Source organism: Pseudorca crassidens, chromosome 14, assembly GCF_039906515.1.
Source record: "Pseudorca crassidens isolate mPseCra1 chromosome 14, mPseCra1.hap1, whole genome shotgun sequence".
NCBI classification, from domain to species: domain Eukaryota; kingdom Metazoa; phylum Chordata; class Mammalia; order Artiodactyla; family Delphinidae; genus Pseudorca; species Pseudorca crassidens.
Genome location: NC_090309.1, coordinates 70528592 through 70548321, shown reverse-complemented (window position 1 = coordinate 70548321; position 19730 = coordinate 70528592). Strand labels below are relative to the sequence as shown.

The 19730-nt window shown below is 38.1% G+C and overlaps 1 protein-coding gene across 3 annotated transcripts in view; it reads left to right on the top strand.

Moving 5' to 3' along the window:
- The window catches only part of BABAM2 (BRISC and BRCA1 A complex member 2), a 434786-nt gene that overhangs the window by 78575 nt on the left and 336481 nt on the right, over positions 1-19730 (top strand). For all 3 annotated transcript variants that reach the window (XM_067703374.1, XM_067703375.1, XM_067703376.1), the window contains one exon: positions 6902-6996. In XM_067703374.1, the coding sequence (XP_067559475.1) occupies positions 6902-6996 (95 nt within the window). The remainder of the gene's footprint in view (positions 1-6901; positions 6997-19730) is intronic.

The following is a 19730-nucleotide window of genomic DNA, read 5'->3' as shown; positions in this document are numbered from 1 at the left end:
CCCCAGTACTCTCCTTTAAAAGGACCCATTTGGGGAACTTCTTGAAAAATAAAGGTCTTTGTAAGTATTCATCTTATAAAAACATTCTTTGCTTTTAAAAAGGACTCATTGCAGAGTTTCTTTAAATGGAGAACTCTCCAATTGCATTTTCAAGATGATTTTATTTATAAAAAATAATTTACTCATAACCATCGAGTAAACACTTTCTAATTTATTTGTGTTTAAGTTTGGATTAAAATGGGATGAACTTTTGCATCACATTAAAAAAACAATGCCTTTATTGAGATATAACTCACATACCATGCAATTCACTCTTCGAAATGTACAATTTAGTGGTTTTTAATACATTCATGAAGTTGTGCAACCATCAACACAAATTCCAGAACATTTTCATCTCCACAAAAAGAAACTTTGTGCTTGTTAGCAATAACTCCCCACTCCCCCCTTTCCAGGCCCCTGGCAACCATTAATCTACTTTCTGTTGCTATGGGTTTACATATTCTGGACATTTCATAGAAGTGGAATTACACAACAGTCATACAATATGTGGCCTTTTGTGTCCAGCTGTTTTCACTTACCATAAAGTTTTCAAGGTTTATCCACATTGTAGCATATATCAGTACTTCTTCTTCTTCTTTTTTTTTTTTTGCGGTACGCGGGCCTCTCACTGTTGTGGCCTCTCCTGTTGTGGAGCACAGGCTCCGGATGCGCAGGCTCAGCGGCCATGGCTCCCGGGCCTAGCCGCTCCACGGCATGTGGGATCTTCCCGGACTGGGGCACGAACCTGTGTCCCCTGCATCGGCAGGCGGACTCTCAACCACTGCTCCACCAGGGAAGCCCCTTCTTTTTTTTTTTAATAGTTGAATAATATTCTATTATATGTATATACCACATTTTATTTATCCATTTATCAGTTGATGAACACTGAGTTGTTTCTTTTTGGCTATTGTGAATAATGCTGCTACAAACATTCATGTGCAAGTCTTTGTGTGGACATACGTTTCCATTTTTCTTGGATATATAACTAGGAATGGAATTGGTGGGTCCTGAAGTAACTCTATGTTTAGCATTCTGAGGATTGCCAAACTATTTTCCAAAGTGATGGCACTGTTTTATATTCTCACCAGCACTGTGTGAGGGTTCCAGTTTCTCCACAGTCTCACCAACACTTGTCATTATTTGTCTTTTTGATTGTAGCCATCATAGTGGGTCTGAAGTGGTATCTTTTTGTGGTTTTGATTTTCATTTCCTTAATGACAAATGATGTTGAGCATCTTTTCATACGTTTATTGACCATTTCTGTATCTTCTTTGGAGAAATGTCTATTCAAATCCTTTGCTCATTTTTAAATTGGGTTGTTTGCCTTTTATTGTTGAAGTAAAAGGGTTCTTTATATTCTGGGTACGAGTCCTTTATCAGATGTGTGATTTGCCAAATCCTAAATCCAAACTTTTTCCCATTCTGTGGGTTGTCTTTTCACTTTCTAGATATTGTTCTTTGAAGGACAAAAGTTTTAAATTTTTATGAAGTCCAGTTAACCTACTTTTGTTGCTTGTACTTTTGATTTATCATCTAAGAAAACATTGCCTAGTTATGAAGATTTACTCGTATGTTTTCTTTGAAGATTTTTATAGTTTCTGCTCATACACTTAGGTCTTAGATCCATTTTGAGTTAATTTTTGTATATGGTATGAGTTGGGACTCAAGTTCATTCTTTTGCATGTGGCTATCCAGTTCTACCAACACCATTTATTGAAAAGACTCTGTCTTAGTCTGTTCAGGCTGCTATAACAGATTACCACACACTGGGTGGCTTAAAAAACAGATGTTTATTTCTCACAGTTCTGGAGGCTGGGAAGTGTGAGATGAAGGTGCTGGCAGAGTCAGTGGTAAGGGTCTTCTTCCTGGTTCATAAACAGTCTGTCTTTTTGTTATAACCTCACATGGCAGAAGCGGGAGGGGCCTCCTCTTGGGTCTCTTTTATAAGGGCACTAATCCCATTCATGAAGGCTCTGCCCTTATGACTTAATCACCCACAAAGGCCCACCTACAAGTACTGTCATACTGGGGATTAGGTTTCAACATATGAATTTTAAAGGGGCACAACCATTCAGTCTATAACAGACTCTTTTATTTAAAATTTTTAAAAAAATTGTGTAAAATATATATAACAAACATCTCAGTAAAGTACATTCACGTTGTTGTGCAATCTCCCTAACTCTTTTCATCTTACAAAACTGAAACTCTATACCCTTTAAACAGCAACTTCCCATTCTCCCCTTCTCCCAGCTCCTGCTAACCACCATTCTCCTTTCTGCCTCTATGAATTTGACTACTCTGAGTACCTCATATAAGTGAACTTGTACGGTATTTGTGTTTTTTATGACTGGCTTATTTCACTTTCCATAACGTCCTCAAGGTTCATCCATATTATACCATGTGTCAAAATGTCTTTGTGTGTGTGTGCGCGCGCGCGTGTGTGGACCATTTTTAAAGTCTTTATTGAATTTGTTACAATATTGCTTCTGTTTTATGTTTTGGTTTTTTGGCCGCAAGGCATGTGGGATCTTAGCTCCCCGACCAGGAATTTAACCTGCACCCCCTGCATTGGAAGGCGAAGTCTTAACCACTGGTCTGCCAGGGAAGTCCCAGAATGTCCTTTTTTAAAGCTGATTAATATTCCGTTGTATTTGTACACTGCATTTTGTTTATCCGTTCATCTGTCGATGGACACTTGTGTTGTTTTCATTAGTCTATCGTGAATAATGTTGCTGTGAACCTGAGTATAAAAATATTTCTTTGAGACACTAACACTGATTTCACTTCTTTTGAATATATACCCAGAGTAGAATTGCTGGGTCATATGGTAATTGTATTTTTAAATGTTTGAGGTACTGCCATATTGTTTTCCATAGCAGCTGCATCATTTTACATTCCCACCAGTGGTGCACAGGGGTTCCAGTTTCTCCACAACCTCGCCAACACTTGTTATATTCTCTCTCTCTTTTTTCTTTAATAGTCATCCTTATGGGTGTCAAATGATGTAAAACTCTTTTTGCCCCACTGAATTGTCTTGGCACCCTTGGCAAAAATCAGTTGACTATAAATATGAAAGTTTATTTCCAGAGTCTGAATTCTGCTCCATTGATCTGTATGTCTGTCCTTATGTCGTTACCACACTGTCTTGATTACTGTGGCTTTGTAATAAATTTCGAAATTGGGAAGTGTGAGTCTTTCAACTTTGCTCTTTTTCAGGATTACTTTTTGGCCATGGTGGATCCCTTGCATTTCCATATGACTTTTAGGAGTGGTTTGTCAATTTATGCAAAAAAAAAAAAAAAAAGCCAGCAGGATTGCATGAAATCTGTAGATTAATTTAGGTAGTATTGCCATCTTAACAATATTAAGTCTCCTGATCCATGAGCATGAGTTGTTCATCTTCCATATATGTAGGCTTTCTTTAAAGTCTTTCAACAATGTTTTGTAGTTTTTAGAGTACAAGTCTTAACACTTCTTTCGTTAAGTTTATTCCTAAGTATTTCATTCTTTTTGATGTTGTAAATGGAATTATATTCTTAACTTTATGTTAGGATTGTTTGTAAGTAGTGTATAGAAAAGCAGTTGATTTTATACATCTATCTTGTATCTTGCAACCTTGCGAAACTTGTTTATTAGTTCTTATAGTTTTGTGTGTGTGTGTGTGTGTGTGTGTGTGTGAATTCTTTAGGGTTTTCTATATGCAAGATCATGTCATCTGTGGATAGAGATAAGTTTAGTTTTTCTTTCCAATCTAGATGCCATTCATTTCTTTTTCTTGCCTAATTGCCCTGGCTAGAACCTCCAGTACAATGTTGAATAGAATTGGCAAGAGTAGATATCCTTGGATCAGATTTCTAATGTTTAGTGGTTTGGAAATACGTATTACTGACAGTGCTCCTTTGAGAACTTGAAAATCCAGCTTTGTGTCCTCCTGTAGTAACAAAAGTAATAAAATTTCTTCTATTGGAATTTAGCATGCTATTTATTTTTTGAACATCAAGGCACAATAGATTCTAGCTTGGCTTTTTCCAAAACTTTAATGCCTCTGTTCTATTAACCTATGGGTATAGTTGAGTAAGAATGAGTAATCAGTACATTTATATTGCCTTTGCCTCTTAGTCTTGGCTTGGGATAATGCTTTATAGTTAGAACACTTGAAGGAGGTTTATAATTTGTAATAGATATAGTTAAAAACCAGGGGTAATGATTGTGGTAGGGTGAAGGAGAGGTAGTGATTGTACTACTTTTGATCATTTAATTCCATACCCAACTTCTGAAGAGTATATTTTCTTGTTTAGATTTATTCCCTACAGAAAGTGGTGGAAGTAACTCTTCCATACTTTATTCTTTTTTTAAAAAATAAATTTATTTATTTATTTTTGGCTGCGTTGGGGGTTTGTTGCTGTGCGCGGGTTTTCTCTATTTGTGGTGAACAGGGGCTACTCTTCATTGCGGTGCGCGGGCTTCTCATTGCGGTGGCTTCTCTTGTTATGGAGCATGGGCTGTAGGCTCATGGGCTTCAGTAGTTGTGGCACACAGGCTCAGTAGTTGTGGCTCGCGGGCTCTAGAATGCAGGCTCAGTAGTTATGGCGTACGGGCTTAGTTGCTCTGCAGCATGTGGGATCTTCCTGGACCAGGGCTTGAACCTGTGTCCCCTGCATTGGCAAGCAGATTCTTAACCACTGCACCAGCAGGGAAGCCCTATTCTTTACCAATTCAGAGAACAGAACTTCTTTCATATATTGAGCATTTCTTGAATATATTCTGTATCTATTGTACTTTGCCCTGTTGGAGAAGACATGAAATAAGAATAAGAGCATATTTATTCTCTGAATGCTTACAATATATTTAGGAAGATCAAGTATATGTACTTATTTTGTACTGCTGTGTATTTGTGCTGCAGTGTATATGTTCTGTCCCCCTCACTAAATGTAAGCTCCTTGAGGATAACCGTCTTTGTATTGACATAGCATGTATCATAGTGCCTCACATGTACCATGTGTTTATTATGGATTTTTAAAATTAATGGAGCTACAAAACCAATATAGGGAAGGCTATATTGGGGGAGGCTTCATGCAAGAGAAGGTAATTAAGAGGGCTCATAAAGGATGAGTAAGAACTGAGAAAGGGGAAAGAGCATTTCAACTAGGTGTCATAGTTTGGAGGTTAGCGAGTGGATCATGTTGATGGGAATAGAATATTGGTATCGGCTTGCAGATAGGGAGAAGGGTGGATAAATAAGGAACATTGTATTTTGGAGGCCTTAAATGCCAGTTTGAGAAGTTTGCTGTTACTCCATTTGACATTAGAGAACCATTGAAAGTTTTTGAGCTAGGGTGTTTTGGGGCAAAGCAGTACTTTAAAATTTACTTTATGATAGTATGTAGTATGGGCTGGATGTATTGGGAGACCATTTAAGAGGGTATGGTAATAATTCTTCTAGTCTGTTGAGTCCTTAAAAACAGAGTTTTTTGTTTGATCTTTCATGCCCAGCATAGTGCCTAGAGGAGAGTTCAAATTTTTGTTCTTTGGATGCATAACTGTATGGACTAAGTCATCTGGGCCTGGGTTGAGCTGTTAGCAGTAGGAAATATGCATATGAGAAACATTTTGGGGAAAAAATTGAGATGACTTGTTTTCTAAGAGTATAAAGGGTGTGGGTCAGTTCAAAGAAGACATTAAAGTTTCAGCATGGGTGATTAAGGAGTAGCAGTGCCATCCCTAGAAATGGGGAAGTCAGTTAGGGGAAGAAAGGAGTGAGAAAAGGGATAGTCACGAGCATGTTTTTAGACTTGTTGAGTTTGAAGTTGAAATACACAGTACACAGGGTTAGAAAGGCTCAAATGAAAACTGAATTCTGAATGTTTGAATTTAGATGTCACTATGAAGATATTATTGTTTGAGCAGTAAAAATGACTGGACTGATCCAACACTATGTGTGTGTATGGGTACAGAGGTTGTGTGCATGTATACAAGTATACACACTCTTATACACTACAACCCAGTGTGTGTGTTAGATTGTGGGTATACTAATCTGCTCGTTGGTGTAAGTGGAATGATGAGGGCTGATTCTTGGGGTGAGCAGAGGGGAAGAAAAGGAAGCTAAAGAAGGAGAAAGGAGAGGAACAGAGAGGTAGAAGAACTTATAGTACAAATTTGTCAAGGAGCTTTTGTAATTTATCTTATGCTTCAATGTAATACTTTCGATAGTAATAACACTATTACTAACAATAGTAGTACTCCTGTATGACTTGTTGAGTGCTTACCGTATGCCAGACACCTAGCTAGACATGCTATCTCTTTTTACCCTCACAACAAATCCGTGATGTCAGAACTATTATATCCTCTTTTTACTGATGAGGAAACTGAACTCCAAAGAAGTTAAAACTTGCCCAAGATGACTTGAACTAATAAATAATTAGGAGATCCTGTGGTTTTAAATCTGACTTTTTGGACTCCAAGCCAAATGTTCTTTCCATTATACCAAAGGTTTGTGTGTTTAATTTCTTCAAGGCAAGGACTTTATCTTTAGAAAATCAGTCCTTGATAAAGGCTTATTAGTTAGCGGGCAGTGACTGGACAGTAACGTTTCCTATTAATAAAATCTGCATGTACTCTGGATGTCGTTGCTTCTACTTTTCTACATGGGTGTTTATAGTGTATTAGGAGGTAACACTTTCTGATTGCATGCTGTGAATGTTAATTTAAAAGAAGATATCAGTTCTTTTGTTTCTGAAAGTGCTTTTCAGTATTTTTGTTAAACTAATATAAACTTCTTTTAGAAGTTTTTCTGATGCACTCCCCAGATCGTTCATACATTTGCAAGGAAATAAGAAGAGCCTGACATTTTCTTTTATTTCAGGGGATATCATTTTCAATGCCCAGTACCCAGAGCTGCCTCCCGACTTTATCTTTGGAGAAGATGCTGAGTTCCTGCCAGACCCCTCTGCTCTGCATGTGAGTACTGCAGGCCTGTTTGGATGATCTCTGTTTGCTGAAAGGAGAATCAAGTTAGCTTTTGACAATTCTTTAACAGATACATTTGCTGAACACATGGATTTTTTTCCACCCCTTTTTTCTCTGTCCTGTGAAATAAGTGTAACTCGTTATGTGCCAAAATAGTTAAGAGATTTTTTTTCACTGCAGTTTTATTTTCAGACTATTTTGAATTAATGAAAACCTCTAGCATATTGGTTAAAATACATTTACTTCAGCTGAAGGAGACATGTTGAAAACATTTTCTTTGTTTTAACTTAATATTTCATGCCTGCGATCAATTTTCTAATGTTTACTAACACTTCATCACGGGGCTTGTTAGGCTCTTCAGGCTTGTTTCTTGGCTCTTCAGGAGGCCTTTTTTTGTATAGAAGTGAAAGTGGCAAATTTGGACTTACATCTGCATTTTCTCAGTATTATTATCAGAAGGGTAAAGACCAGATTAAGTGTTCTTTATTAAGCAAGACCAGAAACTTTGTAGTTGAAGTAAAATGTTTCTGGATTTAAAGCAGAGAAAAGGATGGTAGTACTTGTCAGATCACATGTGGTTTGTATAAAAAGTGTTTTTTTCATGGCTAGTGGAGAAAAGCATGTACCATTTTGTTTAAAAGGTCTGACCAGACAAAATGTCTCTCTCTTTCCCTTCTCAAGTTTGATTTTGCTATGATGCCTATACCATAAGAGAGGTTCTATTATTGTTCAAAAACTTTGTTCTTAGTTTTGTTTTTTGGAAATTTTTTTTTGTCTCATTGAAGTTTTGTAATTAAAAGTTTGAGGGGGCTTCCCTGGTGGCGCAGTGGTTGAGAGTCCGCTTGCCAATGCAGGGGACACGAGCTCGTGCCCCGGTCCGGGAAGATCCCACATGCCGCGGGGCGGCTAGGCCCGTGAGCCATGGCCGCTGAGCCTGCGCGTCCGGAGCCTGTGACCCGCAACGGGAGAGGCCACAACAGTGAGAGGCCCGCGTACCACAAAAAAAAAAAAAAAAAAAAAAAAAAAAAAAAGTTTGATGACTTGCTTTGAAATCTTGTCCCCCCTCCCTTTTTTAAAAGGGAAGTATTAAACAGGAAGTACTAACCCAAACCTAAAGAATTATCTTAAATTTTGGAAAACAGCTGTAAAAATACAGTTGGCAAGAGTAGGATGGGTTTGTTGCAAAATCTAATAATTACACATAAACTGTTACTTTAGTTGATTTTTTTAAAAAATTGTAGTTTAAGTATGGTCCCTTTAGATGCTTTGTGTTACAAATTCACCCCATATTGAAGCTGAAGGCCTTACCTGGAGAAAATAAGGCGGACGTGCCCCTACAGATCTGTCCTGTATTAAATCTGCCCAGTGGAAGGTAGCATATGCTAAATGCCAAAGATATATTACAGGCTAAGAGCTCCAGAAGTTTAAAGAAGCTTGTCAGAAAAGGCTTTGTTGCGGAGGTGAAACTTATAATAATACTTGAAGAATGGAACAAAAGTGGGGAGTGTGGCAGAGAGTATTTCAAGTAAGGGGAATGACATAAACAAATGATATGTATAATATATTGTAGAAGAAGGTACTTGACAGGTTTGCTGAAGGGTAAGTTAATATAAGGAAGGGCTAGAAAAGGTTAGAAAGATAACTTGGGATAAGACTGTGGAATGCATTGAATGCTAGGTTAAGAGCCACTGAAGGAAATGATACTTGGAGAATTATCTAACAGCAGTGTGGTCAGTACAATGGATTAAGAGAGATTGAGGACTGTTGTAAAAATCTGTGCGGGGGAAGGGGCTTTGAGCTAGGATGATGCAAGAGGAAACACTATGATGGAAAGGATAGGAAATATATGTTTACAATTTCTCTTACGAATTGCCTGTAAAATTTACAAAGCACATCTTCAATATTGGCAAGGATTGTGAGTATAGACATTATCTTTTATCTGTCTATCTATCTATCTATCTGTTTATTTTGGTGAGAGTATAGACTTTAAAAGTTAGAAAGAACCTTAAGTTTTATCTTACTCCACTTTTCTGTTTTAATATTCAGGAAATCGACCTAGATTTATTTAATTTTATTTTTTTAACATCTCTATTGGAGTATAATTGCTTTACAATGGTGTGTTAGTTTCTGCTGTATGACAAAGTGAATCAGCTATATGTATACATATATCCCCATATCTCCTCCCTCTTGTGTCTCCCTCCCACCCTCCCTATCCCACCCCTCTAGGTGGACACAAAGCACCGAGCTGATCTCCCTGTGCTATGGGGCTGCTTCCCACTAGCTATCTATTTTACATTTGGTAGTGTGTATACGTCCATGCCACTCTCTCAGTTCATCCCAGCTTACCCTTCCCCCTCCCTGTGTCCTCAAGTCCATTCTCTATGTCTGCGTCTTTATACCTGTCCTGCTCCTAGGCTCTTCAGAACCATTTTTTTTTTTAAGATTCCATATATATGTGTTAGCATATGGTATTTGTTTTTCTCTTTCTGACTTACTTCACTCTGTATGACAGTCTCTAGGTCCATCCACCTCATTACAAATAACTCAATTTCGTTTCTTTTTATGGTGGAGTTATATTCCATTGTATTTATGTGTCACATCTTCTTTATCCATTCATCTGGGAAATCGACCATATTGTTGTGTTGGAGTTGATATTATAACTTCACTCTTCTGATGTTTAGTTTTTTTTTTTCTTTTTTTAAGAAGTGTAACCTTTTTATTATTTATTTATTTATTTAATGGTGTATATTTTATTTATTTATTTATTTGATTGCTCCGGGTCTTAGTTGCCGCAGGTGGGCTCCCCAGTTGTGGCTCGTGGGCTTCTTAGTTGTGGCTCACCAACCCCTTAGTTGCGGCACACAGGCTCCCTAGCTGTGGCGTGTGAACTCTTCGTTGCGACATGCATGTGGGATCTAGTTCCCTGACCGGGGATTGAACCTGGGCCCCCTGCATTGGGAGCGTGGAGTCTTAACCACTGCCCCACCAGGGAAGTCCCCTGATGTTTAGTTTTGAGTGAAGTTATCATAAATGTTTTTGAGAAATTAGCTGAAAAGAACAGCCAAAAAAATAAAGCACTATATCTAAAAGAAAGATTACAAATCTAGGGGAACACCTCTCTTTAGCTATAGTTTATCTAAGGCCTCAGGCAGGTTACCCAGTGCTTCTTCATGGACCAGTCAGCTGGACAAGTCTAGATAAGCAACCAGGATACACCCTGCACTAGCTGGGTGAGGTCTACACAGCTCTGGAGGGTGCTCTGTATCTTTGCAAAAAACGGTTTGAAGTAGCTTAAAGGATACACATAAGGTTAATAAAAATATATGAGGTGCCCTAATCCATCTGATGAAGCCACTTTTTTCTAAACACAGACTCTTCATTCAGGAAGGTGAATTTCATTATGGACTTTGAGATTCTCAGCTGAATGGAAAGTACTAGATAGATACCAGATCTAGAGATAGGTATCTCATAGATATCAGGGAATCATAAAATTATTGTTAGGATCTTAATGGTATAGTTGGTCCCACTTCTGGCTATATGCTAGAATAATTTAGGAAGCCTGTTAAAAATACAAATTTTTGAACCTCACTGGACATACTGAATTAGATAGATGCTTTAGGGAGCCACAGAGTCATTAAGTTCCCTGGGTGATTTTTATGTGTTAGTCTGTGAACTGCTATTGGGAACCACTAATTGAATCCATCTCTTATAGTAATATCTCCAATAGAAGGCCATTTGCCTTTGCTTGACATTATTTCCAGTGAGGTATTATTTTCCATTTTGGGAATAGCTCTGATGTTTTTAAAATAACTTCTTTATTGAGACATAATTTATATGCCATACAATTCACCTATTTAAAGTGTATAATTCAGTGGCTTTTTTTTTTAACATTTTTATTGGAGTATAATTGCTTTACAATGGTGTGTTAGTTTCTGCTTTATAACAAAGTGAATCAGCTATACACATACATATATCCCCCTATCTCCTCCCTCTTGCATCTCCCTCCCACCCTCCCTATCCCACCCCTCTAGTTGGACACAAAACACCGAGCTGATCTCCCTGTGCTATGCGCTGCTCCCCACTAGCTATCTGTTTTACATTTGGTAGTGTATATATATGTCCATGCCACTCTCTCACTTCGTCCCAGCTTACGCTTTCCACTCCCTGGGTCCTCAAGTCCATTCTCTACATCTGCGTCTTTATTCCTGTCCTGCCCCTAGGTTCTTCAGAACCATTTTATTTTTTTTAAGATTCCATATATATGTGTTAGCATATGGTATTTGTTTTTCTCTTTCTGACTTACTTCACTCTGTATGACAGACTCTAGGTCCATCCACCTCACTACAAATAACTCAAGTTCATTTCTTTTTATGGCTGAGTGATATTGCACTGTATATATGTGCCACATCTTCTTTATCCATTCATCTGTTGATGAACACTTAGGTTGCTTCCATGTCCTGGCTATTGTAAATAGAGCTGCAATGGACATTGTGGTACATGACTCTTTTTGAATTATGGTTTTCTCAGGGTATACGCCCAGTAGGGATTGCTGGGTCATATGGTAGTTCTATTTTTAGTTTTTTTTAAGGGACCTCCATATGGAGAACACTCCATAGTGCCTGTATCAATATTCATTCCCACCAACAGTGCAAGAGGGTTCCCTTTTCTCCACACCCTCTCCAGCATTTATTGTTTGTAGATTTTTTGATGATGGCCATTCTGACTGGTGTGAGGTGATACCTCGTTATAGTTTTGATTTGCATTTCTCTAATGATTAGTGATGTTAAGCATCTTTTCATGTGTTTGTTGGCAATCTGTATATCTTTTTTTGAGAAATGTCTATTTAGGTCTTCTGCCCATTTTTAGATTGGGTTGTTTGTTTTTCTGATATTGAGCTGCATGAGCTGCTTGTATATCTTGGAGATTAATCCTTTGTCAGTTGCTTCGTTTGCAAATATTTTCTCCCATTCTGAGGGGTGTCTTTTCATCTTGTTTATAGTTTCTTTTGCTGTGCAAAAGCTTTTAAGTTTCATTAGGTCCCATTTGTTTATTTTTGTTTTTATTTCCATTTCTCTAGGAGATGGGTCAAAAAGGATCTTGCTGTGATTTATGTCATAGAATGTTCTGCCTGTGTTTTCCTCTAAGAGTTTAATAGTGTCTGGTGTTACATTTCGGTCTTTAATCCATTTTGAGTTTATTTTTGTGTATGGTGTTAGGAAGTGTTCTAATTTCATTCTTTTACATGTAGCTGTCCAGTTTTCCTAGCACCACTTGATGAGGCTGTCTTTTCTCCATTGTATATTCTTGCCTCCTTTATCGAATATAAGGTGACCATATGTGTATGGGTTTATCTCTGGGCTTTCTATCCTGTTCCATTGATCTGTATTTCTGTTTTTGTGCCAGTACCATACTGTCTTGATTAATTTCAGTGGTTTTTAGTTGTGCAACTATCACCACAGTCAAATTTAGAACATTGTCATCACCCCTAAAAGAAATTCCAAACCCATTAGCAGTCACTTCCCTATCCTCCCCACCCCCACCTGTGTTCACTGTCAACAATAACTAATGTATATTTCTGTCTGTGGATTTGCCTATTCTGGATATTTCATGTAAATGGAATCATATAATATATGGTGCTTGTGACTGACTTCTTTCACTTAGCATGCTGTTTTCAATGTAACATGTATCACTACATCATTTTTTATTGCCAAGTAATATTCTATTGTATACATGTACCACATTTTATTTGTACTTTTGTCAGTTGATGAACATTTGGGTTGTTTACACATTTTGGCTATTATAAATACTGCTGTTGTGTGGACATATTTTTAGTCCTTTTGGATATATAGGAGTGGAATTACAGGGTCAAATGGTAACACTATGTTTAACTTTTTGAGGAACTCCCTGACTATTTTCCAAAGTGTCTGTACCATTTTACATCCCCATCAGTGGTGTATAAGTGTTCCAGTTTCTTCACATTCTCACTAACACTTATTGTTATCTATCTTTATGATTAGACCCATCCTAGTGGGTGTAAAGTGGTTATCTCATTGTGGTTTTTTGATGTTTTGCATCTTTTTCTGTGTTAATTGGCCATTTATTTATCTTCTTTGTAGAAATGTCTATTCAAATCCTTTGCCCATTTTTAAATTGGGTTATTTGTCTTTTTATTGTTGAGGTATAAGTGTTCTTTATATATTCTGGGTACAAGTTCTTTATCAAGATACATGACTTACAAAACTTTCTCCCATTCGATGGATTATGTTTTCACTTTCTAGATAGTACTGTTTGAAGGGCAAAAATTTTTAATTTTTGGGAAGTCCAACTTGTCTTTTTTCTTTTGTTGTTTGTGCTTCTGGTTTCATATCTAGGAAACCATTGCCTAGTCCAAGTTTAATAATTTTTGCTCTTATGTGAGGTAGGGGCCTTGCTATATTATTTTACAAGTGGAGATCCAGATGCCCCAAGCACAGTTTATTGGAAAGACTATTTTTTCCTTATTGAATTGTTTTGGCATTCTTGGCATTCTGAAACTCAATTGATTATAAGTGTGTGGGTTTGTTTCTGAACTCCCAATTTGTATACCCGTACCACACTGTCTTGCTTTCTGTGACTTTGTAATAAGTTTCGAAATTGGGAAGTATGAGTTTTTGAATTTTGTTCTTCTTTTCCAAGATTGCTTTGCCTAGTGGGTTGCTCTCATTTCCATATGAATTTTTTTTTTTTTTTTTTTTTTTTTTGCGGTATGCGGGCCTCTCACTGTTGTGGCCTCTCCCGTTGCGGATCACAGGCTCCGGACGTGCAGGCTCAGCGGCCATGTCTCACGGCCCAGCCACTCCGCGGCATGTGGGATCCTCCCGGACCGGGGCATGAACCCGTGTCCCCTGCATCGGCAGGTGGACTCTCAACCACTGCGCCACCAGGGAAGCCCTCCATATTAATTTTAGGATAAGCTTGTCAATTTCTGCAAGGAATCCAACTGGGATTTTGGAAGAGATTGCATTTAATCTGTATATCCAGCTAGAGATTATTTCCATTTTAACAACATTGTCTTCTAATCCAGGAACATGAAATGCCTTAACATTTTTAAGTCTTTTGTTAATATCTTTTAATAATTTTTGTACTTTTCAGAGTACAGATTTTACACTTGTTTTGTTAAATTTATTCCTAAGAACTTTATTCTTTTTGTAAATAAACTTGTTTTTTTTTTTTTTTTGCGGTACACGGGCCTCTCACTGCTGTGGCCTCTCCCGTTGCGGAGCACAGACTCCGGACGCACAGACTCAGCGGCCATGGCTCACGGGCCCCGCCGCTCCGCGGCATGTGGGATCCTCCCGGACCGGGGCGCGAACCCGTGTCGCATGCATCGGCAGGCGGACTCTCAACCGCTGCGCCACCAGGGAAGCCCTAAACTTGTTTTTAATTTCATTTTCACATTGATACTATACAGGAACAATTGATTTTTGTATATTGATCGTGTATCCAGCAACCTTACAGCTCTAACTTTAAACATAAAGTTTTTCTTTCTATTGAGCAGAAATCTCTTTACAGACTTACGTTCTTCATCTTTTTCTACTTTTTTGATGTAAATCAGTTTGTTGTGCAAGCTGGGTGATTACATATATTTATATTGAGATGTGGTCATAAAATACGGATATTGCTTTTCCTTTGATCTCTTAAACTCAACTTAAAGCATTTCATAAGATAGAAATGGAAGCAGCATCGCAATTAGCTTACAGTATGTCTGGGAGCTTCTTTTAAGATCAACATTCATAAATTGTAGTAGATTTCTTAAAAATTTGCCTCCTTGCTCTACATTATATATGCTAATAATTTATTCACCAAACCATGTAAGGTAATATTAATTGAAAGTTAGGACCTAAGGCCCAAGCAATGGAGATAAACCCTGAACTCTACGGCCATATGAACCAGCTATCCCATTCATGGGCATATATCCAGACAAAACTAGAATTTGAAAAGATGCATGTACCTCTATGTTCATAGCAGCACTATTTACAATAACCAAGACATGGAAACAACCTAAATATCAGTCAACAGATGAATGGATAAAGAAGATGTGGAATATATATATAGGAATATTACTCAGGCATTAAAAAGAATGAAATAATGCCATTTACAGCAACATGTATGGACCTAGAGATTATCATACTAAGTAAAGTACGTTAGAAAGAGAAAGACAAATACAATATGATATCACTTATATGTGGAATCTAAACTATGACACAAATGAACAGAACACAAATGAACTGTTTCTGTATCAATGAAACAGAAACAGACTCATAGAATAGAGAACAGACTTGTGGTTGCCAAGGAGGGTATGGGGGGAAGGGAAGAATTAGGAGTTTAGGATTAGCAGATGCAAACTATTATATATAGGATGGAAAAACAACATCCTACTGTATAACAGAAGGAACTGTACTCAATATCCTGTGATAAATCATAATGAAAAAGAATATTGAAAAGAGTTTATTATATATGTATAACTGAGTCACTTTACTATACAGCAGAAATTAACACAACTTGTAAATCACTGTACTTCAATTAAAAAAAAAAAGCCTGAACTATACTCTAGGTGTGTTCTCTGGTTAGCAGGGTTAGCACACAACTTTATTTAATAGACAATATGAGAAAATCATGTGAATACAACATAGTACATGGCAGAGGGATATGTTAATTTGGTTTGGGGCTGGTGGTGGAAAGTTTTTAATACAACAGTAACGTGCTAATCATCCAGTTAATCTGTGCTTAGAAGTAGTTTTCAGGGACACTTAAGAAGAGTTGATTCTTGGTTGGAGAGGTTATTTGCAGAGCTTTTTGCTTTGAGTAGTTTTGCTTTGAGTAGTTTTGCTTTGAGCCTCAAGTCCGAAGCATATGCTGATTAAAGAGCTGTCCCTGCCATATAAGTTAATTTGTCAGTGGCTTTGCTGTCACTCTGTTCTGTCTTATGTGTTTGCCATACGGTTTCATCTGTCATATTATAACTAAGAGGCTGACTTATTGATGCCCTCCTTTACTAATGAAAAAGCATAAAAATCAACAAAAGACAAATTGAGGAAAATCCTATCTGTGGGTATTTATTGATTACACACTGTGTGTCCAACACTGTGTTATATGGAATTTGACCTCAAGGAGGCTAAATTTTAGGGAGACATAGATACATGAAAACAAATGGCCATAGGTGGTATATACTTCAGTGCTGGAATACTTGATACCAAGAAGTGCTGTGGGATAATTACATAGCGTTTTCACATATATTATATAATATGAGAAGAGAGGATGATCACTAAATTAAGACAGAGGCTCCATTAAAATGAAAAAGGGAAAATTATCATGGGTTGGAACTGCAGGATTAAAATTATCAGAAAGAAGTTGGAATGTGTGCTGAACTGTAAGTGATGGGTCTGCTCTAGCGGTTATAATTGCTTCTCCTTCCATTCTATTCCGTTCTCACTCTTTTCCAGCCACGCAGGCCTCCTTGCTATTCCTCCAAAAGTCTGAGGACCTCCTTAGAAACTTTTTATTTGCTATTTACCAGTTTCATTCCCTTCTGCCTGGAACTTTCTTCTTCCAGTTATCTGAATGGCTTGCTCTCCTCCTATCTTCAAACGTCATTATAGGAGAGCCCTGCCCTGACATCCCTATACAAAATAGTAGTAACGCTCTTCCCATTACTTTCTCATCATTATCCTGCTTTATTTTCTTCACTGCACATTTGATAAATTTGGGGCTGCTTATTTATTAGGTATCTGTTTCTGCTAAGGTGACCAACTGCCCTGTTTGTCCCAGAGTGAGGGATTTTCTGGGATTTAGTATGTTCACTGCTAAGACGGGACAGTCCCAGGCAAACTGGGATACATGATCACCTTTGTTCATTCACTGGATTGGAAGCTTCTTGAGAGAATGGAATTTGTTTTCTTCATTGCTGTATCCTAGTGTCTAGAAGGGTACCTGGTGCATAGAGGTGTGCAGTGTGTATCTGTTAGATGAACAGTTTGCCTTTAAGGTTCTGCATCCTTAAGGGACTTGTTGGTTTCCAAGACTAGAAAATGTTTTAAATAAAAATTTCAAACTAGAAGAAAGAGATTCAATTTTTGAGAAATTTGTAGGATAAAAATCAGTTAACAGAAACTCTGAAGCTGTGATTTTTTCAGCCTCGCTTTTGCAACACTGTGTGTTGTGTTCAGCTGACTTAGAGGGTATTGTGAAATTCTTTCCCCCCAAAGTAATAGTGATAATTCACTTTAATTTAAAATAAAATTGCATAAAGGAGGAAGGGTGGATCATATATTTAAATGAGAAGAACATGTTGCAAGTATAGCATGGTTAGAAACCACTGATATCTGACTTCCTGGTTTGAAGAAGGTGACAACGATTTTGTGTTTGCGACAAGCACCTTCAGGGTAGGGAACCTAACGCTACTGCAGGTACTACCCACTGGTTGTGTAATTATTTCACTGACTCTGTTCTGCTCATGGAATGTAAGCGTAGAAAGAGTAGTGTGCTCACACCTTGTTGCTTTTCCTTCCCTGCTCGTCTCTGTGCTACCTGAAGAAAGACATCTTCTGAATGTGTCCATGGAAAATAAGTGTCCATATCCTGTGTACATAAAAGATATTTGAAATATATGTGAAGAACGCACTAAGCTGAGATAGACTGCATGGCCCACTATTCAAATATGCCATCCAGATGTGTGGTGCCCCTGCTCCTCGACACGTCCATTGCCATTAACATATTATAAGATAGAACGCTCTGCATTTTTCAAATATCTGTTTAATGCCTCAATTGAGGCCTGTAAAAGACTCATCCTTCACCCTCCAGCTGGACATAATGCTCAAGACAAATAAGTGAACAGAATTGCAGCCTCGGGTGATATGAGCAGGAAATAGAGATATGTGCACAGGGTGCTGGGGGGACATGTAGGAGGAGCAGTTTATCAGATCCATGGATAGTAAGTGTCAAGGACTTAGAAACATATTATTTGGTTGTTTATAACTAATACACATTTTATGTAACTTATTGAAGAATAACATGCCTACAGAAGAATGTACAAATCGTAACTACCTAGCATGGCAAATTTCCAGAAAGTAAAGACATTATGTAATCGGCACCCAGATAAAGAAACAGAACATACCCAGCTTCCAGAAGCCCCACTCATGCCCTCTCCCATCACTGTGACCACGTTGCCCAAGAGTAAACACTGTGCTGACTTTCTCACCATTATTAATTTGCCTCTTTTTCATCTTCCTGCAAATGGAATCAAACAGCGTGTACTTGTGTGCCTGACGTCTTTCACTCAACATTTATTTGGGAGCTTTACCCGTGTAGTAGTTGTTGTTGTTGCATGCTCATTGCTCATAGTGTTTCACTGTGTGAGCGTACCACGGTGCATCTATCCATTCTAGTGTTGATCAACGTTTGGATTATTTACAGTTCTTTGCTGTTGTGAATAGTGCTATTATGAATATTCTGTATGTCTCAGTGGACATATGTGTGCATTTCTGATGGGTGTATACTGAAGGGTGGGCTCACTGGCTCGCGTTGTGTAGAGGGTTAAGGAGAGGACTGTTAATATACGCACATATGCATACACACATAATTTTGATGGTATGTGTTATAAATAAGTCTTTAAAAATACAGTCGTAGAAAAACAGAACATCTTGAAAGTACAAACAGGGTACACTTAAAATGCAACTTGACCATTTTGTCAGTCAGCATTCAGTCAAGAGACAGAAACCGTATCAGTAATTTGAGGAGGGTAGAGGAAGAATACCCCAAAAGGAACAAACTGGGAAGACGCTTTTCTCATGGCTCCCTGCAGCCCCCCAAGGCTGAGACTCTGACCTCCTTGTTGGAGAGGGTGTGGCTACAGCCCCCTGGATGATGGAGACCCTTACGTGGGGGTGCTGGGAGGCCAAGGCTGGCAAGTAGAAATGGGTTAGGTGCCAGTTAAACGGGCTGGAGGGTGAGCACTGCTGGGTCTCCTGTGTGCCTCTAGCAGCTGCACCATAGGTGCAGCTCTGAAAAGTGCACTAGAGCCAGGGTAAGAAGCTCCCTTTCTGTCATGCCTTGCACCGTCCCTCCATCACTTTCTGTTGACAAGCTAAACATTGCACCAGTTGACAGAGGAAACATGTTTACAGGGCCCAGGTCCAGTTTCATAAGCGGGACAAAGAAGAGTAGATTTGGGAGATGAGAGGCAATAAGGGAATAAATAGCACAACTATGTAACACCAAACTTACCTTCCAGTTTATTTTTTCTGCTGTGTCTAATTTGCTATTAAACCCATCTAATGAGCTCTTAATTTTAGGTAATAGATCCTTCAATTCTACAATTCCATTTGGTTCTTTTCTATAAGTTCTTTAGTGAATTTATCTTTTCATCTATAGTTTTCTCCATTTTCTTGTACATACTAATTGTATTTATTTTCAAGTCCTTATGAACCAATTCCAATATCTGGAATATTCTTGGGTCTATTTGTTTTGCCTGCTTTTTTTCTTTATCAGTGATATGCTTCTGTATTTGGTGTTTCTAGTTGTTTTGAGTGGATGTCAGCCATTCCAGTTCAAAAACAGTAGAGGCTCCAGGTGGTGCTCTTTTCTTCTAGAGAGAAAGTTCATTGTCCCCTCTCATAGGCAGATGCATGTTGACCGATGACCTTAATCCAGACAGGGACTCTGCTGGGTTGAGGCTGGTTTATGGCTTT